Source organism: Crocodylus porosus, unplaced genomic scaffold, assembly GCF_001723895.1.
Source record: "Crocodylus porosus isolate Cpor-Errol unplaced genomic scaffold, CroPor_comp1, whole genome shotgun sequence".
Taxonomy (NCBI): Eukaryota; Metazoa; Chordata; order Crocodylia; family Crocodylidae; genus Crocodylus; species Crocodylus porosus.
In genome coordinates, this window is record NW_017728931.1 from 91683711 (window position 1) to 91710097 (window position 26387).

Here is a 26387-nt window from a genome sequence, read left to right on the forward strand (position 1 = left end):
GTGAGGCAGCTCTAGTCACTGACTCCACTCACAAGAACCAAATTGTTTCTGGGCCTGTGGCCATACTGGTTCTTGCCCATGTTCTAGCTGTGGAGGAGGGGCTTCTTGCCATCACTGTCAGAGCATAGGCAGCCATGGTAGCACTGTGGGAGAGTCCTGCCCCAAGCAGAACATGAAGCATGTGGCAGATGACTGGCTAGAAGAGCTGGAGCTCTGTTTATTTGTACCTAGGACACAGGCCTCCTATCCCACCTCCCACCCCGTCTGTATTCAGTAGATACAGTTATATAGGAAACCCTTGCTTTTTGCGGGTTCAGCATTTGCGGTTTCAAATGTTCGCGAATATTTGAATATGCCAAACCCGTATTTTAAAATACACTTTATGCACTTACAGGAGCTCCTTGGGAGCTCCATGCTTGCTCCTGCAGTCACTGCACCCCACCCTCACAGCCACCGGGGGCACTGCATTCATGAACTCGGTGCCTTATTCGTGGCTGTCGCCGTTTGCGGGGGATAGAAGAATGTATCCCCTGTAAATGGCAAGGGTCACCTGTACAATGAATGAGAAAAAGTAAACAACAAACTTTAATTATAGAGCAGTAGGCAACCTCTGCAGAGCCTTTGGCCCTCTGAATAACTAGCTGTTGCCTCACTGAGGGACCATTTACCAATTCCTAACTCTCTCGGTCTTCCGTTAGGAAGCATCTCTAAATTACTTCTATCACTACACTGTCTATTCCCATCAATCAGCTGATTGGTGGGACCACAGTGAGACAGCCTCCAGCCCTTGGACACAGCCACCCCCCACTAGGTCTCTCAGTCTGAGACTAGGCAAGAGGCAGCTGCACTGGGTGCACTGCAGTTGGGTGGTCTATCAGAATGATTAAGAGCCAGCTTCTCTACCTCTCTCCTTCCTTCCCCCTTGGAGCAGTGGTGGGGGATTGTGGGATACTGGAGAGCCCTAGATGTAGAGGCGGTACACATGCAAACTTCAGAGTTAGCTGTGAAAGAATAGTTTGGTGGAATCATTAGCTTTTTTCTACCACAAATTGCTTGAATGCCTGTGTGCTTACTTTTTACTTTTCACGTCAAGAAAAGGGCATACTTCCTGACACAAATATAATAGCTACCCATGGCCTCTGTCTGCAGAGTTGGTTCAAAGGGGCCATCTGTAGGAGATGTGCCTGCCACTGTATCATTTTCAACATTTTGATAGAACAGGTGTACTTAGTCTTTCTTCAAATGCATCTCCCAACAGCTACCTAGACCATCTATGTGAGGCTGCAAGGTGACAGCAACTCTTACCGCTAAGAGTAGGCATCTGAGAGGCCAATTGGGTTCTGGGCCAATATCCTCAAGACTGGACAGCTCATCATCATTAATGTATTTCTCATCACAAAATAAAGTAAGGAAGCATTATCCCATTTTACAGATGGGGGAACTGAAGCAAAGAAAGATAAGGCCCAGATCCTCACAGATATTTAAGTTTCCAAGTGACTAAATAACTTTTGAGGATCTGGACCCAAGTGACATTTCCCAAACACAACTCCAACTGATGACCTATCCTTTCCTTCAGCTGTGATTGTAAAAAAAGTCTGAACCCTATTTCCACTTCAGAGTTACCAGTAGAACTGCACCAGTGATGAATGATGGCTACAAAGTTTGCTTGTGCAAACTCAGCCTTTTAACTCACCTGTCACTGTCACTCATCCTGCTAATGCAGTTACTTCCTTGTAACAGAACACCATTTTACATGGAAGAGTGTCTGGGTAAAATATTAGCTAAGGGGGTCCTGAGAATAGTCTGCCTGCCTCTAGCAAAGGAGACTGTATGCTTTTGTCTTTGAAAAGTCCCAGTGGTGCTTCCTTTGTGAATGGTTGTAAATTGCTTACTGGAACCAAAATGCCACTTTTTTGTCCAAGTTTTCCTTATTTTACCCTGGAGGTGCATAGCTTAGGTTGATTAAATTGCTTGTTGTGGCTTTCTGACTGAAAGATTGTCTCTACATGCCTGTTTTGGCATAAATATTCAGTAGTTGCGAGAAAAAGGAATTATTCATCTTCAGTGATATGGACATTCATTCTCTCTTTGGAGAGGTTTAATACATGGTAAGTCTGCAACAGCCTAATTCCCTTACACATAAATCTTTTAATTTTGGAAGAAGATAAGAAAATCTTATGGAACATCTTTTTTTGTGCTGGGGAATCCATTGCTGATGATGTTGCTTTAATAGGACACTTAAGATGAAGACTAATTGTGATTCCTGGAAGTTCATTAGAAATCTTTTCAGCCTTTACCAATGTTTTCACTAAACACCTGTTTTTCCATTTCCTGATCTCCACTGAGCAGAGATATAAAATGAACAAGGTGCCTTGTTCCTTTTCTTATCCGTATGAAAATGGTGTGACATTAGAAACTGCACTTGAAATGGCAGGTGAAATAGCAAGCATTCAGTAAATATAAAGCCTTTAAAATAAAAGGATATAGATAATATTAAAGTACAAAAACTGTTACTGACATGAATAATTCACTGACTATAGTATGGTATAAGTCACCAACTAATGTGCATTACGTGCCAGTTAAAAGTGGATGTGTCTGAAGAAATATGGAAATTGGAATACTTTAATAACTTTCTATATGAAAGATGATGAGACTGCCTAAATGATTAAGAGGAAGATATGTTATAATGAACTAAAGCCACTCGAGTGTAAGGTAATTTTAATTCAAATCTCCATCTGCTTATGTATAATTAAGACTCATTTAACAAGTTAATGCCTAACAGAGAGAACTGATAAGTTTGGTATTAAAGAGCTTAAGAAAAGTAAATTAAACTGTCGAGTTTGAGGAGATTTCGTTTTAATTTCTTACACCTGAACCAAAACATAGTGTTCCAGAGGGTATTTCTTTACTCTAACCATGCAGCCAAGTGCCAAACTTGAGGAGAAAAGGAGGGAACAAAACCGAATATCTTTTTTATATTTTAATTTTTGATATCGTGTCAAGCCAGGAGTTTGACAGCATCTTTGCTGACATGAATATTTATACCTTTCAACCTGCTCACAGTATAGCATCCATACACCATTAAAAAGATACTTTGCATGCCATCAAAAATATTTATGCATTGGAGAGATTGCCAGCAGGGTTAAATAACCTGTGAAAATATGAGGGATGCCTTTGAAGTGCAAAAAAAGTAATATTTTGATCTCTAGTAAATTTCATGTGATATTCCCTCTGCTTAACTTCCTATTTCATTCTTTCTTCAGAGAGCTCTTCCAGAAGGTCCAGCAGTCAAAACAGTGGCTTCAACCTTTTCATCTTTTATCATACAATTTTAATTCTCTTTTTTGGCTTCTTATCCGCTATGGAGATGAGTTTCTTACATTCACTTTATACTTAAAATTCTCTCTACTCTTGAATTTTTGTCAGCAGAGCTAGCCATTTATTTCTGAATTGCTTCTAGCACTTACCGATATGTTAAACCTGGTTAGAAATGCATTTTTAGAGCAAGTGCTACTGTACACCCAACTCTTATAACAGGGTAGTTATTTCCTTCTGAATTAAGACAAAATAGTCATTCACTGAAGTATTTAAAATATAACAGAGATGTGAGATCTACATCTTGTTGGTTTTGCATTGGCAGACTTGGCTAAGCCACTTTGAGAGAGATTAAAATCAGGAAAATTGCAGAATGATTTATTAAAAAATAAGTAATAAATCCAACCTAGTAGAAGGAACACATTGTGGTTTAAGTCAACAGATGGTTTAGCAGAGTCACACCTTAGATACTAACTGGTTTATACATGAGCTTTTAAAGGCAACAAGAGCTTTTGTACTTCATTTGATGCTAGTGCCCTCACTTTTGCCTGACAACAGACTAATGTGGATAACTAGCACTGTAAAATTCAACAGAAAATAAAATGTTCACATATAAAAATGTGCAGAAGGGACATAACACATAACGTATTATTAACATTGTATAGCCACATTTTACATTACAGCAACTTTAGTATTTCTATGTCAATGTACCTAGTACAACAACACAACTTAGATTTAAGGAATTCTGGGCACGTCCACACGTGCTTTAATGCACAACAGCCTATTCTACTGCACATCCAAATGGTGTGTAAAAAAACATGTTAATATGCTAATGTGCAGTAGAATAGGCTAGTGCACATTAAGTGTCACCTGAAAAGCATGCGCTTGCGCTACTGTGCATTAGCACCGTCTAATGCACATTTATTTAGTACCTCATACTGAAGGTACTACATTTAATGCGCATTAGGAAAAGCTCATTAATACATGTGTAGACATGCTCTCTGTCCTCCTTATTGGCTCACTGCTGTAGGAAGAGGCTACATAAAACATTGGTTGTACTTGTATGGTTGAATTCACCCAAAACGCAGGAGATAAATGCAAGCAATTCTCAAAGGGGTAAGAGTTACACTATCTGACTTTTAGTAGACAACAGTCAATTTAGTCTATAACCAGCCATCTTTAATATTGATGAGTTTTTCCATGCCAAAAAATTCCCCTTTTTCTGGAATACCTTAATATTGAGAATCTTCAACTCTTTTGAACTTTAAAAACAAAGTCAAAACATTTACAAGCAACCAGATCTGACTATCACAACCCAAAGAGATGAACAAAGAGATAAGCTTAAATATGAACCCTGAATATGCCTGCACATTAGACTGTGGAGGAGTTTCAGCACATATCTTAGTTTTAACTAATATTTGTATAATTCTAACTTCACCTTTGTGAAACCGTGTTAGTACTTCCTGTTATCATGGAAGATATTCCAGAATCCATTCTTTCATGCAAGCTGTGTAAGCTAAAGAAGTATTGTTTATATGAAAGCATTGTGAGGTGGATACATAATTAGCTACATCATGAGTAAAGAATAACCATCAGTGTTTCAGTGTCTAACTGGGAAGAGATATCAAGTAGGGTTCCCTGCGTCTGGTACTGTTTAATATATTCATTAGTAATTTGGAGGATGGGATTGAGTGCACAGGTGGCAGATTTTCAGATGACACTAAGGTTGTTGGAAGTGCTTTGAGGGCTTGGATTAGGATGAGAATGACATTGACAAATTGAAGAAATGGTCCAAAATTGATCAAATGAAATTCAACAAGGGCAAGTGCAAAGTCCTGCACTTTGGACAAAATAACTGCAGGTACAACTACAGACTGAGGAATGTAGACTACAGTATTGCAGGAAAGGACCAGGTGGGTTATAGTAGACTTTGCACTGAATATGAGCCAACAACGTGCTCGCCGCAAAAAATGCTAGTAGCCTACTAGGCTATAGTAACAGGAGTGTCACCTGCAAACCAAGGGATGTGATTCTTCTATTCTATTCTGTACTAGTGAGACCTCACCTGGAGTACCATGTCTGGTTTAGGGTGCTACAATTCAAGAAAGATGTAGACAAATTAGAACAAGCCAATATTGACATAAGGTGGATTTTGCTAACAGTCTTCAAATAGAACAAAGCAGCTTTACTGAGGATGGTGACAGACTGAAGTTACAGGGGGCAGGACAAGGAGCAATGGCCTTAAATTGCAGCAATGGACATTTTGGTTACAGAGTAGAGAGAAGTTTCCTATCACGAGGATGGTTAAGCATGAGAGTAGGCTACCTAGAGCATATGCTGAATAGCATCAAGTTAACAGGGAGATTTGCTGCAAAGCGTCTGATGTGTGGCAATTGTCCATCTGGTCATACTTATTCTGTGGTAAGTGAAAGCCAAGCCATGGCAGTTTATCTGCAATTATGCAAGGTCAAGTTGTCCTTGTTTAATTTTCAGTTACCATGAGGCAGGAACAGTGAGATGGATAGTTACCATTCATCAACAACTCCACAGTGAGCATCTTCTCTCTGCTAATTCACATCAAGTTGATAATTTGTCCATACCCTTCCAGAGTAAGAAAAGAGTTACATATATTTTATCATCTATGTATGTAAGATATTTTGGTAAGAAATGATTATTGTCTATGTAGGAAGCCTCTCATTTTTTAAAAAGTCCCAAGGATCCTACAAGTTTTCCCCATACCCATTAGGCAGTTGAGGGATGTTAGAGGGTATGTGATACCCCTTCCCAATAAGGTTGAGTGGTTGGATTTGGATACTCAAAAAAAATCCCAAGATTTGTCATCTTTTTAGTTAAAAGGCATTTTTATTTAGGTTCCTTTCCAGAAGAAAATTGTTTTTTACTAACAGAAAAGTCTGTGACAACATGACAAATATTTTCTCTACATTTTAACGTAGCTTCATGCAGACATGTATTTTAATCATTAAAAATTATGACATTTTTTGCTTAAAGAAAAGTTCATGAGTAATGTCAGTCTTTCATCTCATTGGACAAGAATTGTTAATATGGAGGGAAAAAATAGAGTTCAGATTTTTATGGAGACAGAGTGAGTCTAATAGGGCAGCAACTGGACCTTCTAATGACAGCCCAAAATCATGTTATGGCTCTTCATGGTCAATCTATGATCTAAAGTTAGAGTTTAGCTTTGCTGGCTCACTAAATACTATCAAACTATTTAATTACACCCCCCCACACACACTTTTCTCTCGCCCTTCAAAGACCTGTACAAAAAAGAAGTTAGTCAATAATCTAAATTAATTATACTGCAGAGCGGAAACTAGAAGAAGGACTTAGGGAACCATGAACAGGTCCTAGTGAGGCTTCTTCCATGTATTTTGGAATGGATGTTTAGGACAAGTGGGTGGAAAACAAGACAGAAATGGAAGGAAAAGAAGTGAAGGGAATCTGAAGAGGGTAATAGATAAAAGGGAAGGTGTGCTTGTAGGAGGGGAGATTGATTAGACATTTTCAAATCTAATCCATCTATCTCTCTTCTCTTCCTTACAGGACAATTTGTGAGGTGCCCTGTGTTTGCACGGGCATATATGTCCTATCTGAAAGGAGTGAATGAGCCAGGGTTCCAAGTGCAAATAAACATGACAGTATATGATATTGACTCTACCAACAGAATTAGTATTACCTGGGCACTTTTGTCTAAGCCTAGTGCTGGACTTTGCGACCTTAATAATGTTTTTTAATGTAGTTTTTGCAGCTAACATTGATATGAATCTCAACCAGTTTTCATGCTGTTCTGTGTAATTCTCTAATATGACAATATAATCCTCTCTGATCTTGCTGCTTTTCTCTTCAAGAATCAAATATTGCTGAACAACACCTCAGCTTTCCATTTTATCTCAACTGATTTTGGTTCATTTCTCTTCACTTAAAAATTCTTACTACATTATTCTGCATAAACATTACTTATTTGCTTCTCTGAATGGTCAACATTAGTATAAAAACTGTCAGATTTTCTTATTTGTTATCTAATAAGTCAAGTTATGCAAACCTTTTCAGATTTTCCTCATTTTCTCTCAGTGATTAAATATTGATATTAAATCACCTTAAAATTCACCAGATTTCTATTCTAATTATTGATTGAAATAGGATCTCCTCAGTTTTAGGGAACTATTGCCTTGAATTATTGACTTGATTATGGGGAGAAAAATATTGGATGTTAAAAACCTAACAGAAAGGCATAACAAGGAGCAATGGCTGGAATTTTAATGCTAATTGGAAACAGGGACACCTTTTTAAGAGTGAGGGTGACATATCACTGGAAAAACCTGCTCAAAGGAAACAATGACGTCTCCATATTTTGATATACTAAAATGAGGGCTGGATGTGTTTCTGAAAAGTTGTGTTTCTGTCAAGCTCAACTTACTGGGCTGACTATAGACTTGATGAAAGTCTCTGGTCATTGTTAAACAGTAGGCTACTGTAGAAGTATTAATGGTCTCTCCCGGCCTGAAAATATAGTAATCTATGAATTTAATATGGAAAACCAGAAACAATTTTCAGCTATATATGAACAAGTACATGTTAGCAATATTTTATATTTCAGAAAAAAAATCCTTGTATGATACATAGATTGCTATGATAAGTATTTATTTTTCTGATTATTGGAGTAAATCATAAAACAACAAGGAGTGCCATTAAAATTGCTTAAGGGACAGATTTTAAAAGGGTTTAGGCATCTAAAGGTACAATTTAAGTTGCAGATATCTAGTGGGATTTCCAGAACTGATAATCTATAATCAGTTGTTGATATAAGTGGGAGTTAGGAGTCCAGATAATCTTTGAAATTCTACAAGATGAATCTTTAGTGACATAAACATCTTGAAAAATCTAACCCTAATTAGATGACATGCCTAAAGCCTGTTTTGAAGAACACCTGAATTATTTCAGAACCAAAGTTCAACTGATGCATTTCCAAATGACTTAGGCAGATGTGGATATAGGAATTAGACTCTAAAGGTATGTCTACATGATGCTGTATAGCAATGTTGCTACAGCGCCATGCTTTAGTACTTCCTTTCGGATGAGTGGCACACTGGGGTCATGCTGTATGCAAGTGGCAGGCATGCTGTACAGCCCTGCAGCAGTTCTGGCATTGTGCTGTACAACCCCATGGCAGTGGTAGCGGCAGTGGCTCCAGGGCCATGTTGTGAAGCCTTGAGGTAGCTTGGGCATCAAGGCTATATAGAGCTGCCCTGCAGCAGTGGTGGCTTTGGAGGCATACTGCACAGCTCTGGAGTGACTGCAGCAGGACTGTGCTGCATGCAGCGCCCACTCCAGAACCAGACTGCCAGGCTGATCTATGAGTTCCAACTGGCCCACAGACCAGCCCCATGCCACTCATCGCCAGATGAGTTTGACACCCTGCCCTAGGCTAAAGAAGCCAGAGAAAGTATGTTTGATGAGCGGTTATGACTTACTTGTTTGAAAGATTGGAACACACTGATTGTACTTGATTAATAACAATAACCAAAACAACATAATGGGGGAAAGTAGTAATACATTGGGCTCTTATGTGTGTTCTTATAGGTATACTCTTATGTTTTCTTACTTCAAACCTCTTGAAGTTTTGTATGAGGAACAAATGCAAGACTAGGTCTACTGAATAAAGTTTATAAGAAAATAATGGTAGGAAAAAGCTGTATCTGCTTCATAGGAAATACTGATTAGTGCACTGTGTCCTTTAATTCTTCATTTAAAAAAAAACTGCATGTGGAAATAAAGTGATCAATTAAACTCAAGGAACTCTTGATATTTTTTCCCCTTAAAGATAAGCAATAATTTATTTCTCTTTCATCTTCACAGTTATCACATATTACCTACCTACATGACCTATGCCACTACATACCACAGGAGAATTGCCCACCTACATTTACTTGGACAAATACAATTGCAATTTACAGGTTAAATGTACTGTACAATGTGTTGTTGGAAAAGGTCATTCTGATCCATATGATGGGATGTAGGACATGACTTATTAACAGATGCAATTTAACATGTAAAAGTTTAACAACTTTTTATACCAAGAAGCAAGGATACTGTATAAAACATTTTGTTTTGGTATTGGATTTTTACTAAAGTAGAAAAAAGAAAACTATAGAAATAAATCCAGATCTTAACTTACAATACATACATTAAAGTAAGAAATTGAGTGGATCCTCCATTTTTTTGTTTTACTTTTCTTTTTTTATATAAATGAATATTATGAATATATTGCATGGTAAAGAAAGATTGCCCGCTAAGGAAGGTACCATTATATGAAAAACAAATGAAAATTACCAAGTTATTTTGCTTACAAAAAAGGCCAAACTATAAACAGTCACAAAATATATAAAAATGCCACATTGAACGAGGCAATCAGACTCTACCCAAACTGGTAGTATACTTTTTGAAACAGTTGTGTTCATACAGTAGTAACTGATAGAAAGGCATTGTGCACTCTTGTGCCATCTGGAGACTTAGCACCATGTGTCATTAGTTCTTGGATTGTCATCCAGTTGTCCAAAATTTTCTTGTTCCTCTTTTTCATCATCTTTTTGTGACTGAGTTCAATAATGTTAATTTCTTTTTTGCCCTCACTGCCACTTTGTGGACTTTCCTTAAGACACTCTAACCTGCTCCGCATCATGAACTCTCGCCGCCGCCTCTGCTCCTTAGCTCTCACCAAATGCTGCTTCCGCTCCTCTTTGCTCCAGTAACGTCCCATTTTCATTTCACTCATCGTATCATCATCTGTTGTCATTCCACTGCGCTCCTCTTTAATTTTTAAGGCACGTTCCTTCAGGATTCTGTCTCGTACTGGTCTCTTTGTGATATATCGCGTTCCATCACTTCTTATTTTCACTTTCCATTCCATCTTCGGTTCTGTACACTTCGATGAATCTTTGCACATGCTCACTAGGCTGAGCTGACTTTGGGCATACTCTACAGCAGATTTCTGTTGGATCAGCTGCATATAGCTTTGATAATGTTTTGCATGTGCAGGTATATTCCCATATCTGTATGATGAACTGTGATATGGAGATAGGTAAGGAATGTGCTCAGTGCTTTGCTTCTCCTGGTCTGTGAATTTGCTGCTTTCTGAAACCATTACCTTATCTTCAACAGTACTGCTTTGCTCAGTAGTTTTGGTTTTGGTTGGGGTTGCCTCCCTGCTACTCTGTCCAGAAGACAACTGGTTAGCTACAATTGTGCTTCTCAGGTTTTTCCTATTGGTGATGCTGATCATTCTCTGGAGTGAGCTATCAGGAGATCGGTCAACAGTCAGTGGAGTGCTCCTGCAGCTTTCTGCTGTGTTGTAAGCACTGGAGCTATCTTTGTCAGATTTCTCAGGGTGCTCTATGATATCATCTAGCTTACCTCTTTGTACATCTATGCTGGTGTTATAATTCCTGAATCCCCCATCATGTAAGGACCAAATATCTCCATACTGATCCCTCACCTTTTGAAGCCTGTGAGCCTGCATAATGTTCTGACACTCGAGTTCAATATTCCTCAATTCCTCATTGAGTAACTGTAGCTCATGCTCCACCCCATCTTGTTCCTTTCTGTTACACTCTATTGTACTGCTTGAGTAATATAAGTCATATTCACCGTGGTTTCTAATCTTGCATTTGAGTTCCAAGAGTTGCCGAAACCTTTCACAGTCCTCATCTTGGTTTCTAACAAAATCTGATTCAATATATTCCCCAGACACAAAGCTTTCATTGCACTGGAGTTCAACACTTCCTAAAGTATCCTGGCTCTGGCCCAGCTCCCGCTTGCTTTGTAGGGCAGCAGTGCTCTGCTCCTCAGGTGCATTCTCCTGCTCCGAGCTCTCATCATTACGTAGACTCTCATCTGTAGGCCCCACTCCACTGTCTTTCTCATGGTTGTTGGATGAAGAAGTTGCAGTGTCTGTTGTGCCATCCTCTTCCTCATGCTTCTTTGGCTAAGGAAAAGAAGAAACCAAACAATGACAAGATACAAGCCACATTAAACGTAAATATTTTCAATCGGAGTTGTGCTAAAACAGTTGAGTTCTAATTTAACCTGAGTGAAAATGGTTGACTGAACAGTATCCCTACTAGCGTATTCCTTTTAAACCTCTCTGAGCCTCAAGCTTCAGTCTCCAGAGCCCACCTGGATTTCTGAAAGGTGGGAGAAGAATGGTGGAGGAAGTAGAGCACTGTTAAACCACTGACATATCTTCCAGAGACAGGAAATAAATACTTCCCTCCCCAGCGAAGCCAACTCAGCTCAATGCTTAAGGATAATGATCACCATATGGTGTATTGCTTTTGGCTCTGGATTATGGCCAGACACTGGTGAATCTAAGCTCTTCTCAAACCTGAGGCAAACATTATGCCTGCATAACTTCAAAAAATAGATTAAGCAGCTCTTATGAAACATAGGATGTTACAATAAGGATTATTTTTACCAGTGGGGCTACTATTTTGTGTCTACACATACTGTACTTCACTACCAGTAAAGTCAAGACTGACATAATGAAAAGCACCAGAGTTGTTGGCCTATACTTAAATGTTTCATCTATTTTTTCCACCTCTTGTTTTCAAAGCTACCTTTCTGAAAAATTGCTAAATGTCTGAATGGTAGGACTTATTCAGGTGACTTGAACAAACTTCTTCCCAACCTAGCCCTTCCAGGGGTCCAACAACAGTAGAACAACACTGAGCAACTGCCATGGGACAGTCCAGCCTTTTTGCTCTTGGCTTTTATTTCACTCCCAACTCATGGTACCTTCCTATTTATTGTGCACTTTAGTGCCAAGAGTATAAGCAAACATCATACTGAAGGAGTGTAAGTATTTTCTTTTTCTAACTGAATGTGCTACAGGCATTCCCCCTCCTCCCTTTTCTCTAACACTGTCATCCAAAGTGCAATTTACATAGCCTATTTACTGTATGCCTAAGTGCACCCAGCATCAGCCTAAAGTGCTTTCCCCTTTTAAAGGTGTAATTACATAATTAAGCATAATGGTTAGCGAGATTAAAGAGAGAAAAAAGGTACAGTGCACAAGTAACAGGAAACAAAATCCAAGAGGGCACACATAACAACAGCTGATTATTCTACCATGAAAGATACTAGCAGATACAAAAAAAAAAAATCCCTCACATAGCCAGTGTGCCATTAGTACTTTAGAACAATGAACCCTTCAACTATTTTCTTCTCACTTGTTAGAAAAGAGGGGGTAACTAGGTGGCACAGCTTTAAAAAAAAATAAACAGGTATAAAGTGTCAGGAGTGAAGCAAATTCAGAAGAAATCCCATCACCAGCAGCAAGCAAGCAGTCTTAACAGAGTTCTCAAAAATGAGAAAAGTTTCTCTTACTAGCTGGAAAGGCTTATTAGGAAACTGCTATCCTTACAGCAGTATTGCATATTTTAAACATACACATCAGCTCAAAGAACACATGTAGCGGTAGTGAACTATATAATAAACATAGCCTTGCTATGGGCCACCACCCACCTGGCCACCACCCATACCAATTGCAGAATTAGCCTCCAGAATGTAATTTCTTAAGAGGGTAGGGTAAGTGTCATTTAACCCTGAATAGGTGAGAAATTTAAAATCTGATATTTCATGGCCTTTTAGGCCTGAAAACTTTTGGAAGGCTCCCAGATACTAGAACTTAAAACTTCAGTGTTACAGTGGACATGAAAGGTGCTTGCAAATGTAACACCCCCCACCCCCCCGCAACTGCACTTTACCAGGAGAAGCAGTGCATTACTTTTACCTCACTCTGTAGCATCTGTATAGGTTGGGCACTTCAGCAGGGCTTTTTCGCACTTTTATCTAAAGCTGATTCAACCAGCTATTAGATAAAGCACCAAAAAAGGCCCACTAAAGTGCCCAATCTATACAGACATTGAGCGAGCTGGGTCCAATTGACACACTGCCTCTTTTGGGCATGTGCTGGGTGCAGGGCAGGAGTGAACAGTTTTAAGTGCTGTTTTGTTTGTTTTTTTAATGTCTGCAAGTAGCCAGAAGTATTTTAGTGTAATTGTTAGAGGTTTCTAAAATTTATAGCTATGTATTTTTCTCTCTGAGGTCTTTATAGTTATGCTTAGAGCAACTAAAGTATTTCGGCTTTATAGGAAGAAGGAAAATGAAACACAGTATCAATAACATTTTAAATAGCTTTAAAACATTTCTGAATTAGTTCTTCTTTTAAAATGTGAGGCATGCATACATACAGAATATATGTTGGCATGTTTCAGTGGTATATAAAAGCTTTATCAATAGTTTGAGATGTAAGCAACGTTGCCGTTCCATGCTTATGAAAATACTTTGTTTTTACCACACCGTGTTTTCTTTTTTGTAATATTCTTTTATTTCTTCTTCCTCTGTGTGACAGATACATTGCTGTGAAGGATTATGAACCTCATCTAAAGACTTTTTAAGATTTCATACATTTTTCTAACATACCCATGGAACCTTAGTTTCAGTTTCAAAAGGAATTCTAGAATTCCGGACTTAGTAGCAGTGGTTTTTCCATCCCATAAACAATTAAAGATTTCAAAAATATTACCTGTCTGCACCAGAACAAAACCATCATCTTTAGAAGGAAGAAATGAGGAAGACTCACTCTGAAATAGCCTACTGCTTAAAGTACTTCCCTCAAATGTGGGAAATCCATGATTAAGCTTCTACTCTGCCATTTCCCTTATCTTGGTAAGTGCCCTAACCACCAAGCTATTGGGACGGGTTTCTCTCCGCCTCTCCTATTGGAGCCATCACCCTTTATTTGAAAATAAACCTTTGTTGGAGCATTCCTCATTGTTAACAGGGCACTGGAAGAAGGAAGAAGGAAATATGCATTTTTGCTTTTTAAACTCCTATTCAGTTTGTCAACTTTGAAGAAACTAAATCATACAAAAAAGATATTGTTTCTTTACCTGCTGGCACTAAAAACTAAAGTAATCAGAATAAATTTAATTTTATATATATTTTCTAAACAATTGAAACTGACATTTGTAAAAAAATCTAAATGTCAGTATTTGCTAGTTGTAAAGACTGAAAATAATACAGATATTTGCTTAAAATGCAGTACATGATACTATGACATATTTATAAATTACCCTTGGGACTTAGACATCTGAGTACCAAAGTCACTTTTTAAAACTTTACACATTATTTATTGAAAATTAATAACCCTATTTTTGAATATGTACATTGACTGTTGCTCCACAATTACTTTTGTTTGAAAGACCAAGGAACCCAGTAAGTCTCATCTATGCAGAAAGAACTACAGATGATGAGAATCCTAACTTGGTGGTGCGTATAATCTAGCAGTAAGTGAACCTCAAAAAATTCTGTATTTCAACTTGGATAAGCACTCATTCCTGTAAGAATGGCTAATCTTGCAGACACTGCTCTCACTCTGGCTTTACAACATTTATTTTCTAATCTAAACTACAACATTTATTCTGTAACCTAACATCTAGAGTGCTGTTAAAGTTTGAAAGTAGAGAGTCCCAGTGCAGAGACTGAATCGGTCCTGTTGCTCCAAACCAGGAGAGTGGGCTATCCTACCAGCCTCTGATGGTGAATGTGATAGCAGCAGAGGTGTGGAGAACTGCCAGGAAGATAAAGAACAATGTTGCACATACTACTTGTATATGTTAAATGCACTTAAAATTTTAGTGTCCATGTGATCAAGCAGCAGATAACATGCTAAGTGTGTTTGTATCATAGCAAACACAACTTTCTGGGTAAGGAGTGTCTATAGATTGTATTCAGCTACCATCAGCCTGTTCTATAGAGATAATAGGAGTAATTTGTGCTCCTCCAGTATTCCAGAATGCACCACTCCCAGCCCTGCCCACCCCCCAACTCTTGCTCCAGGGAATGATCTATTCATCTGCCCAAGCTCTACTGCCCAGGGGGGTGGCACTAATCCCAAGGCAACACCTGCTCCCACTCCTAGGTGTGACCCTGACCCACATGGCATCATTTGAGCACCCACTGTAAACTGCAATATTTGCTAAGGCCTGCCACTTTTGTTTGGGCACTCTGGTGCAGACAGTGAACACTTAGCTTCCAATCCAAACCAGAGAAGGTCCTCCTCAGAAAGGTCAGGAAGGACAGTGGACGAACCAGATGGTCTATGAGTTCATCATTGCCTAGATGGTGGCTTGGGCATACCAGCAGGACTAGCAGAAGATCCACATTAAAATCTAATGCTGGAAGTTACAGAACGTTTGGAGTAGGGATGTCTTGAGTACTGTGAGGACCATGGTCCCCTACCATGCTTGTGAAGTGCCCTGCTTCATCCCCAAACCGGCCTGTCTAGCAATGGCAGCTCACCGCCCCACTTTGCCCATGTTCCTGGCCCCTTCCTCCCTCTCCAAATGTTCCATACACACTGGAGGTGCCCCGGCCCATGGAAATTGGTTACTGCCTAGGGATAGTGTCCCATCCTCACATCCAAGGTCTAAGCCCCTGGGACAGCTTTTTAGGGCACTAACACACAGAATCATACCATAGTCCTGCTGCCCTGCATTCCTACACCCCCAGAGACACTGCTGGTATGGCCGGGGCAATCCCATATGTTCTTCTGTGGGGGCCCAAGCACAGACTGGTCCAGTGCTAGAGAACACTGCCATTGTTCAGGTCCTGGCATGGTAGCCATCTCCATCACCCCAGGGATACCAGGCACAGCCACTTCAGGTGGCAGTTAAAGCTGTCATTTGTCAGGATTTCAGGTGCATCTCACAGCTTGGAGTCCCAGCAATAGCTGGTTTGGAGTATTGGGCAGGGTATGGGATGCGGCATTATTCTTCACGGGAGAGCTTGTGAGTGTGCTCAATGCTTGATTGATCATTGCTTTCATTGGTAGGAGGTCTGGCAGAGCTATGAAGCTATAACACAGGCACAGGAAGGTTTCCAAAGCTTCATGCACATTCCATGGAATCACTATTTTTCCTGGGGAAACACCACAATTGGCTCCTCTCTTCCATGATTCTAGGGATTGCAGAAGCAGCAAGACATATCTTGCTGGTTGCCACTGCCAGGAACACTGATCAGGCAGACTAGCCTGGGTCCAGTGCTATCAGGGCTCATAGAAGGCAGGCCAGCCTGGGCCAAATTACCACCTGCAGCACAGATTCATAGATGTTAGGGTCAGAAGGAACCTCAACAGATCATCAAATCCAACCCCCTGCCTGGGCAGGAAAGAGTGCTGGGGTCAGATGACCCCAGCCAGATGCCTATCCAGCCTTCTCTTAAAGATCCCCAAGGGAGGGGAGAGCACCACCTCCCTTGGAAGCCCATTGCAAATTTTGGCCACCCTTACCGTGAAGAAGTTTTTCCTGATATCTAGCCTAAATCTGCTCTCTGTCAGTTTGTGACCATTGTTCCTTGTTACCCCAAGAGGTGCCCTGGTGAACAGAGCATCTCGGATTGCTGTGCTCCCCTAATGAATTTGTAGGCAGCCACAAAATCACCTCTCAGCCTTCTCTTGTGGAGGCTGAAGAGGTCCAAGTCCCTCAGTCTCTCCTCTTAGGGCTTGTTCTGTAAGCCCCTAACCATACAAGTGGCTCTCCTCTGCACCTTCTCGAGTCTATCAACATCCTTCTTGAAGTGCAGTGCCCAAAACTGGATGCAATACTCCAACTGTGGTCTGACCAATGCCGCATAGAGGGGAAGTATTACCTCCTTGGTTATATTTGCTGATGCATGATAACGTGGTTAGCTTTGCTGATGATTTCATGACACTGACGACTCATGTTCACCTTGGAGTCCACTATATCCTCGTCCACTTCTGTGCTACTGAGAGGGTCACTTCCCAGCCAGCAGTTATGCTGGATATTTTGGTGCCCTAGGTGCAGCACTCTGCACTTGTCCTTGTTGTACTGCCTCCTATTGTGGGCACACTTTTCTAACCTGTCCAGGTCTGCCTGCAACCGTTCCCTACCCTCTGGAGAGTGCATTTCACTCCACAATTTAGTATCATCTGCAAGCCCCAGCTAATGAACTCAGCAGCAACAAACATCCTGATTGGCTGCTGGGAGCAACACCTTTTCATTTAGCGTAAGCTGGGCTCCAGAGTCTAAAGAACAGTCAGCATTTCTGCTTTGGCAAGCTTCCTGGTTCCTGACCCCAGTTTTTGTCCTATTTCTGCACTTTGATTTGGGATTCTTTTTAATGTCTTTAAGGTCTTTATTAATCATGTGGACGCTGGTATCAGAAGCAAACTGGCCAAGTTCACCAATGACACCAAATTTTGGGGGACAGCATCCATCCCCAAAGATAAGCTGGTGATCCAAGCTGATCTTGATAGGAAGATAAAAACCTGACATTCAAGTGGGAGGATAAAAACCTGACATTCAATATGGAAAAATGCAAGGTAGTCCAGCTTGGGGAAAAAAACCTGCCTCAAACTTATAGGTTCAGCAATGCTACGCTCACTAGCACAACAACTGAAAGGGGCTTGGGGGTCATGACTGACCACAAGATGAACATGAGCCACCAATGTAATGTTGCAGCTTCCAAAGTGAACAAAACTCTGGCTTGCATCCATAGATGCTTCTCAAGCAAATCCCAGGATGTCATCCTCCTGCTGTACTCGGCCTTGGTGAGGCCACAGCTGAAGTACTGCATCCAATTCTGGGCTCCAGAATTCAAGAAGGATATGGAGAAGCTTGAGAGAGTCCAGATGAGAACTACGTGCATGATCAGAGGGCAGGAAAACAGACCTTATGATGAGAGGCTGAGAGCCATGGGACTCTTCAGCCTGGAAAAGTGCAGGCTCATGGGTGACCTGGTGGCAGCCTATAAGTATATAAGGGGTGTGCATCAGGATCTGGGGGAACACCTGTTCACCAGAGCACCCCAAGGGATGACAAGGTCCAACGGTCACAAACTCCTCCAAGACCATTTTAGGCTGGATATAAGGAAAAACTTCTTTACTGTCCAAGCCCCCAAGGTCTGGAATAGACCGCCCCCCCCGAGGTAGTGCAAACACCTGCTCTGGACTCATTTAAGAAACATCTGGATGCTTATCTTGCTGGGATCCTTTGCCCCTACCTAACTTCCTGCCCCCAGGGCAGCAGGCTGGACTCGATGATCTTTCGAGGTCCTTTCCAGCCCTAATGTCTATGAAATCCCCTGTGGTTGTTTCCTGGCTCCTGACCCTGGTTTGGCCCTGCAGACTGCTCCTTGGATTGGTACTTGGCATCTGACCCCCTGGATCCTGACCCTGGGCTGTGTTGTGGACTCTGCTTCTCGATTTCCCTCTGGCTTTGGTATATGGCTGCTCCCTTTAACCTAGTCCCAGTCCTTGCTTCCCCTTGATGGTCTAACCATTAGGCAAGACTGCCTGTGCCCTGGTACCTTACAGCCACCTTGCAACTCAAAGAGCTCTTCTCTGCACTGCTGGGACCCTCTTGCCAGGCAGATACTGGCCAGAGAAGTAGTGTTCTGAGACAGTGACAGACAGACAAGTTAACATGGTGTGTGTGGGTGTGTTTGTGGGGGGGCTTCCTCCCTAATGGGGACTTCTTGGGGAGGAAGAAAGAGGAGAGAATAGCTACCTAAGAGCAGATAGCTAAGAGACTGCTTACCATGGTGGTCCCAATTTTGTCCTGATTGCTCACAGAAGTGAGTTTGCTGGGATAGCAAGACACTCAGGCCTTCCCTCACAGTATCTACAAGTTTGTAACCATTTCTAGATCTGCCCTGCTTTCAAAGTACTGTTGTCTGCACACTTGCAGAGTATGTGGGAATCCAGAACTGACATATCTTCTGCTAACTATGGAAACCCAACCAAGATCACGTCTACTAAGTTTACCCCTCAGAATTAGGTCCAAGCAGTGACACCTCGGGGGGTTCTAATACTTTTGCTTCCCCAAGTACACAAAGGGACACTTCTACTCAGAGGATGTCCTGTAGCTGAAAATGTCAGTGGCACCAGTGAGATCAGATGCTGGCAGACCTCATGGAATCCTGCACACATTGAGTCCACAGTACTGAGAGCTGGTTTGCTGCCTACAAGCACTGGCAGAACTGGGTAGACGTACAGCTAAGAGCTCTTCAACAGACTTTTGTGCCTTGGGACTGCTGGTTCCTGGATTTGGTGCAGGGATTGGTGAGGGATTCAGACAGGGTCCAGGAATTTGCTCTCCATATCCAAGCAGCCCTCTGGTCCATTGTGGAGTCACGCACATGCTTCCTGGACAGGGTGGCTACCACTGCAGAGTCATGAAGGTCTTTCCTGGATAGGGTAGCTGTCACTGCAGAGGAGTGTGTTCAGGCCACAACATGAACAGACACCTGTAGCCACCTACCCTCACCTACCCAGCCAGAGGTAGTGGCACCAGCCTCAGACCACCTTGGGCTAGCATGAAAACTGGTCTTGTCTGTGCCACCCTCCACCCTTGTCTGGAAAGCAACTGCCACTAAATGGTCAGTGGGAAGAAGGGGAGACTGACCATGTGCATGCCTCCCCATACTCCAGCTGCTCTGGCTAGCCAGAGCCTTGCACGCACTGGCATGGCTGGATGCCAAGCATAGAGTACAGGTCTGAGTGGCAGGTCCACTGAACATCACAGAAGGGTCAGCCCACCTCTTGCCTGGGGCAGCAGGGAATGCTACCTCCTCCCAGGTGCCTGAATCTGAGCAGCAGGAGAACAGTGCCACAAAAAGGTACCTGAAATTTGATGATGAAATAGAAGGAAGGTCCTTGGTGCTATATGCCCCACTCCAGCTCCCCAGCAGTGCAGTGCTGGACCTACCCAGGGAGATGTAGCTTGAAGCCATCTGGCTCGGAGTTGGGAGGGCATACTTCCATGCCATAGTACCCTCAGGGACACTCAAAGACAGGCAAAAGATCAGTGGATAAAGGACTTGGGCAGACCCAAAACCACAGAGCATTTTGTGCAAATGTGCATTTCGTGCAGTTTGCATGGTTCATTTGAAGAAATAAAGCTTGCACAGTTATGAAATCTGTCCCTGGTGTGTTTGCTGTCCAGGCCTTAGCCTGACCTAGTCAGCAGTCTGTGCCTTGGTTTCCCCCTCCCAGCTAGCCCTCTCTGAATGCAGCATCTGCACGAGTCTTCCAGCTCTCCTGCTCCTTGGTTTCCCCTCTCCATTTCCCTCACCCCAGTCTCACACAACAGATAGCATTAAGTCCAGCAATTAACATGAAAGATTTTTACCAATATTTTGGAAAAGCACATTAAAGGTACAGCACAGTGAATGAAGGGTTCATAATTGCTCAGAGGTCCCCATACCCCCTCCCACCCAGCAGAATGCTGTCCCAGAAAGCAGTAAGCCAAGGCTTCCCTTATCAGTATGGCTTGCTGGTGATTTTGTCCTGGACACTCTGCCGGGAATGTCACTTTAGCCTGGGCACCATCTAAAGTGCTAGGGGCTTCCCTCTCCATGGGTCCATCTGGAGCTGGTCTGATTTCCAGGAAGGCTTCCTCTCTCATCTCACATAGTGTGGAGGATGTAGGCAGCAGCCACAGAGCTGAGAATGTTCCTTAGCCTGAGTTCAAGAAAGACCACTAGGGATTTCCAGTGTGCCTTTAGGTGCCGAAAGGTGCACTTCACCTTCTGAAACATGCTCACCTGTCAACTGAAGAACTCCTTCCTGGGGAGCTGACCACTAATGGCTTTATGAACTTGGGGAGCAGCAGGGTGGCCAGGTCCTTATAATGATCAATAGGGAAACACTTGGCCCACCCAAAACCATGGTAGGAGCTGGGGATAAACTCCCCCACCCCATTACCTTTGGGAGATTGGAGTTCCTGAATACATGGTCATTACGTATCTAGCCTGGCCACACAACACTGATGTGTTAGTGAAGTGGTCCAAAACTCCCTAAAGTACAATGGAAAAGAACCGCTATGATTTTTGTAATCAGAGGCACAGTGAGGTATGTTCAGAATAGGTATGTGGATCCCATTGATGGAGCCCACCCAGTTCATGAAGCCCAGCTCTTCAAAACCAGTGATAACCTTCTGTGGATCCTTGAGCTAGATGAACTGAGGTCCCAGCTCCTCTAGTATGGCATCACACACTTTGTACACAGTTATCACCACTGTTCGTTGGGTCCATGGCAAGCTGGTTGGTGACAGAACAGAGGCTGACTTTGAAATAAGCAGGGCTACATGTCTCTCGATGGACATAGGGTGTTGAAGCTCAATGTCTTGGTGCTGGAGCAGGGGCAGCTCAGTGAAAAGGTTCATGAACGTGCCATGGGACATTCTAAAGTTTCACCGCCACTGCTCATCATCCTAGGTTCCAAGCATGAGCTGCCCCCACTAGTCCGAGCTCACCGGTAGCACCTAGCAGTGATGAGATGGCATCTGATACCAAGCCAACAGCACTCCAGTTTGTGTGGCATTGTGTCATGCCTCTTGCAAGTGGGCCAGCATGATGGCAGCATCATGGTCCTCAAAGCAGCACCTCATTAAGGCCAGGATCTCGTGCTTCCAAAATGAAGAGAACCCATGGATTAGAGTAGTTAGGGCAAGGATTTGCTTGGTTCCACCTCTCATCATCCCCAAGAAGCCCCTGGAGATCCGACGCCAGGTGGAATGGCTGGTCAAGGAGAGATTGGAATTTGCATCCTCACATCACCTCAGTCATTTAGTGCTTCTGTCTCTGCTCCGCTGTTTCCGGCCACTGTCAGAAATATGGGAAAAAGTCGCTCCAACACTATATACTGGAAGGCCTGCTCACTGGCCTTCTAGTGGCAGAGCACACACTGTGCATGCACTCGTACAACACTGGTGGATGACTACTCAGAACATGTTCTACCTTTAATACTGAACAACATTCCACAGACCTCACACTTACCCTGGGTGACAAAGCCAAAAGATAAATACCACTGCTTTGAATAAGGCTGGTAGAATAATTTAAATATTGCAACAGAAGGGACTGAAGGATTTCTCTTTCATGTGAAAATTCAATTTCTGAAACAGGTTTTTTCTTTCAATATATTTTTTCTCTCAGAAATTTTAGCTGTTTGTACATTAGACCAGGGATGCTCCACTCCTGGCATGAGGGTCAGATCTGGCCCCTGATGCCCTGTTACCTGGCCTGCAGGGCTCCACAGTGTCTGTGGGGAGCCCCATGAGCCATGGCCCTGCATGTTCAATTGAGTGCACAGGGCAGCCTGCAGCCTGGTCCTGGTGTACAGGGCTGGGCAGTATGGGCTCCAATCCTAGCACATTGGACTGGGCGGGGAAGGCATAGGGCTCCAGGGCCCCAACACCAGCAAGCAAGCCCTGGCAAAAGCAATGCAGGGCTCAGTCCTGGCATGCAGGGGTGATACGGTACTCAATCCTAGTGTGCGGACACCAGCTGAGGGTGCAAAGTGCCAAATGTGGATGTGTGGGCCTGATTCTGGTTCATAAAATCTGATCCAGCCTGTAGACTGGCCCCATGCCACTCATCTGACCCATGAGGCCAAAAGGTTGAGCACAACTACAATAGACATTTATTATTTTAACCAATGCTTTCCTGTACTGGACTTTTACTTAGGATAATTGCTTTATTCTGCATATATAGGTTTGGTGGATATAAAATATGTTGTATTCTTTTGAAAGTTGTTTCCAACTGTCCTTATAGAACTTAACATGGATGAAGGCAACTAAGTGCCACAAAGATAACTTCATGAAGAACTGAACTGAGAGTTATAACCTTCCTGTCAGTTCAGGGAGTTGTTCCATGGGATTCTAAAGCAGGGATACAATTCTTTACTACATTCCCTAAAACTTTTCAGAAACTATTACAAAAGATGTAATTCTCCAGTCAGTTCATTTGCAAGATGATTGTTTCCTATTATAAATTCTGTATAGAAATTTTCAAAAACAGCCTGTAGTATAGGTTGAAGATGGCATCTTATAACACAGACTCATATTTAGAAGTGAAACTTCAGTATGTATGGATTCCAGGAGCTCAGGAAAATTTGAAACAAGGGCCACGATGGCTATGGCTTAGCTTTCTCCACCAAGTGCCTCTGAGGTGAAAACTCTTTAGTCAACCTGTGAGCTGATGCCCCATTACAAACGAAGATCCATTTGTCCTAGTTTTGCCTCAGACTCCTTCAAAAGTTGAAGGGACACTTAATCAAGCAGATACACCTACATTTTTCCATAAAATCTGTGCAGTGTTAAATGCATCTGTGGTATGTCTCATCACTACAAAGTTCTTGCCACCGACTAAGAACCATGTCAGGTCAACAACAAAGTTGGTGATGAGATTAAATCACGCATAGGCCACAGAATAGGTTATCAAACCTCTCATTAAGTAAACCCAGTGGCCTTAATATACTGTGTAAGATCTACAAAGGGATTTCAGTCAGAGCTGATCAGAAGTTTTCCAACAAAATGTCTTTTCATTGGAAAATACTAATTTGTCAAACATAAAACTACTCTCAGGAAAGTATACACCATTCTTGGCAGAAAAGAGTTCTCTTGTTCAGGAATTTCGAGACAGGAATTTCTGACCAAGAATTCTGGTTTCTGATCCTCCCCAGAATACTATTAGTCCCATACTATGTCTCTCATCTGGAACATGGAATAATGAGGTTGAATTGCCTAGTCCAAGTCTCAGAAAACAAGTTCTTACCCACCAACCTATTAGCAGTTCTGAGACTGGGCTCCCACCTTCCTTTACTGGGCCTTTTTTCTACTTTGTATAAACATCTAAATAGACCTGGTTTCTGGTTGCCTTAGCGCATTTACCCACTTACCTCCCTAGTGCACTTCTCACTAAAAATTCTTCATAAGGTCTTCCTTTTTTTGCCAGTAGAAGATGAGAACAATTTTGAAGGCTTAAACACTTTTTGAAGATGAAAGATTCATTTCCTGCCCAGCTCTGCTACATGTAGTCACTATTCAAGCCCATAGATGAGAACAGATTTCATATCTTCTATACCACCAATCCTTTGCATGCATATCCACAGAATGGCATGGTAGCATATGAGCAAAGACATTTACCTCTTACACAGTTTATTGTCACTGTTACATTCCATTCATCTATTTTAAGTATGTATTACTTTTTAAAATAAGTACCAATTACTATTTTAAGTACCTATTACGACTTGCCTTAAACTCAGACTGTAAATTCTCTGGAGCTAGAGCAGTCCTGATAGTAAGTTTTATGTCTTAGCCCTACAATGCTGTGTCCTAGTTAGGATGTCCAAATGCAGCTTTTAAAGTTCATAAATTTACATGAGAATGCTTCATACTGACAAATAGTTCTGTATTTTAGACACCAGTCTAGAAATATGAGAAACCGGGGGAAACGAGAAATCAGTGCTTTACTTTCTTCCTGTCTTCAAATGTCTTCTCTGTTACAACTGGCTTTAAAAAACTATTGTTCTCATTTTCTTTCTCTAAAATGAACTGCAGTTGATAGAGCATTGTCACTAAGATGCGATCAAAGCCTTTAATACAATTTTTCAACTTAACATTTCATTCTGTATTAACAGAAAAGATACACCTAGAAAAATTTCTAATGATACATTTAGCAAGAGTCTTACCTGCTCCACCTCATTGGCTGTGTACTGCATCGCTTCATTATGCTGTTCTTCCAACATTTCTAAGTTTAACTCCTCTAAGAACTCGTTCCTTTCATCATCCAGCCACCCTTCCTCCAGCTGTAAAGAATACATTAGTGCATTATATTATGTTAGCAGGGACGCATGCTAAAATAGGGTAAACCCAAATGGCAACGCCTGACTAGTTCTTTTTATCATAATGATTCTTTTCAGAACGCTAGGCTCCTGCAGTTTGGTTCTCTACAAAGAAGAAGAAGAAAAAAAATGATAAAAAATGGAACTCTTAGGCCTTTTATCCTTTCTTGAAACAGTATGACTGATTTTCTCTCATAATGAAGGAGATTGCACAGCACAGAACATTATTTCCTTTCAAAATGTATGAAAGGCATACTGCATAATCCTGGTGCTGTCATGTTCATTACCTCCGAGAGCTCCAGTGTTAAAAGAACTGCAATGATACTAATAGGGCCATGAGACAATTGGGCTCTTTCCTTTAACAACCTCTACCCCAGTGTTTTTCTAGCGCCTGAACTTCAATAGTACCTCACTCAGTATTTCCATCACATTTCTTGCACTGTTCTTTCAGGTAAACCTACGTGAACAAACAAACAAACAAAAAAAGGATGATTGAATGATGGAATGACTTTTAGAAAGTTATTTTGTTCTTTGGATGTGTCTTTGAACTGGCTTCTTTTAAAGAATATAATATTATTTTAAAATATGTCAAAGACAGTGCTGTAAAAAGAAAAAGGCTGATGCCAAGGTTTTCAATTAAGTGAATGGGTTGTGGCTGGACACACTTGCACACTATACTATGTATACAAATTGTGTGTCCATTTATGTTTGTAATCTCTTTCCAAATATCATGCTGGATGGATTAAAGAAAGAGAAGCCTGTCCACTGAGGCTTAGGACTATGTTTGACAGGGAAGTATCAGCAGGATACAGGCAGCAGTGTTGATTTCTGCCCAAGTCCATATTTTAGGGGTAATTATGAGCATGACAGAAGGGAGGTGACACAGAGCTGGTGAAGAATGGAAACTAAAGTATTAGACAACAGTGATACTCTTAACTATGCTATGCTTAGAGAGACTATTGTTACCTGTAAACTTTTATGGACATCAAAGAAGCTACAAAACATGTAATTGTATGTAGCATGATTAGGGACCCACTGAAATAGAGGACACAGGCAGGAAAATTCACAGACCAATTGCAGCACCTGCTGCCATTTTCATGATGTTTTGCAGCACGATCCCTCTCCTTGCTGTTCACTGGCTGAGAGGTCTGCCCTTCAAGAGGCCCCATCCCTCATTGTTGGTTGCCTGAGGGATGGGGGCAGTTCCACCATTCATGCAGGTCCACCCCAAGCCACAAATTGGGGAGGGGGCCACACAATGGGCAGCCCTCTCAGCCAATCAGCTCCACAGGGAGGAGGGGCAGCAGGAGGGAGGACTTCCTTTTTGTGGGCCAACAGCCGTGAGAAT

At 41.9% G+C, this 26387-nt stretch overlaps 1 protein-coding gene across 1 annotated transcript in view; it reads right to left on the bottom strand.

The window, feature by feature from the left end:
• Window positions 1–7250: 7250 nt before the first annotated feature.
• Window positions 7251–26387, bottom strand: part of PDZRN4 (PDZ domain containing ring finger 4) — a 170864-nt gene continuing 151727 nt past the window's right edge. The window contains exons 7-8 of the mRNA XM_019543374.1: window positions 24887–25003; window positions 7251–11317 (exon numbers count right to left, since the gene is read on the bottom strand). Coding sequence (XP_019398919.1) covers window positions 9791–11317; window positions 24887–25003 — 1644 coding nt within the window. The 3' untranslated portion in view covers window positions 7251–9790. The remainder of the gene's footprint in view (window positions 11318–24886; window positions 25004–26387) is intronic.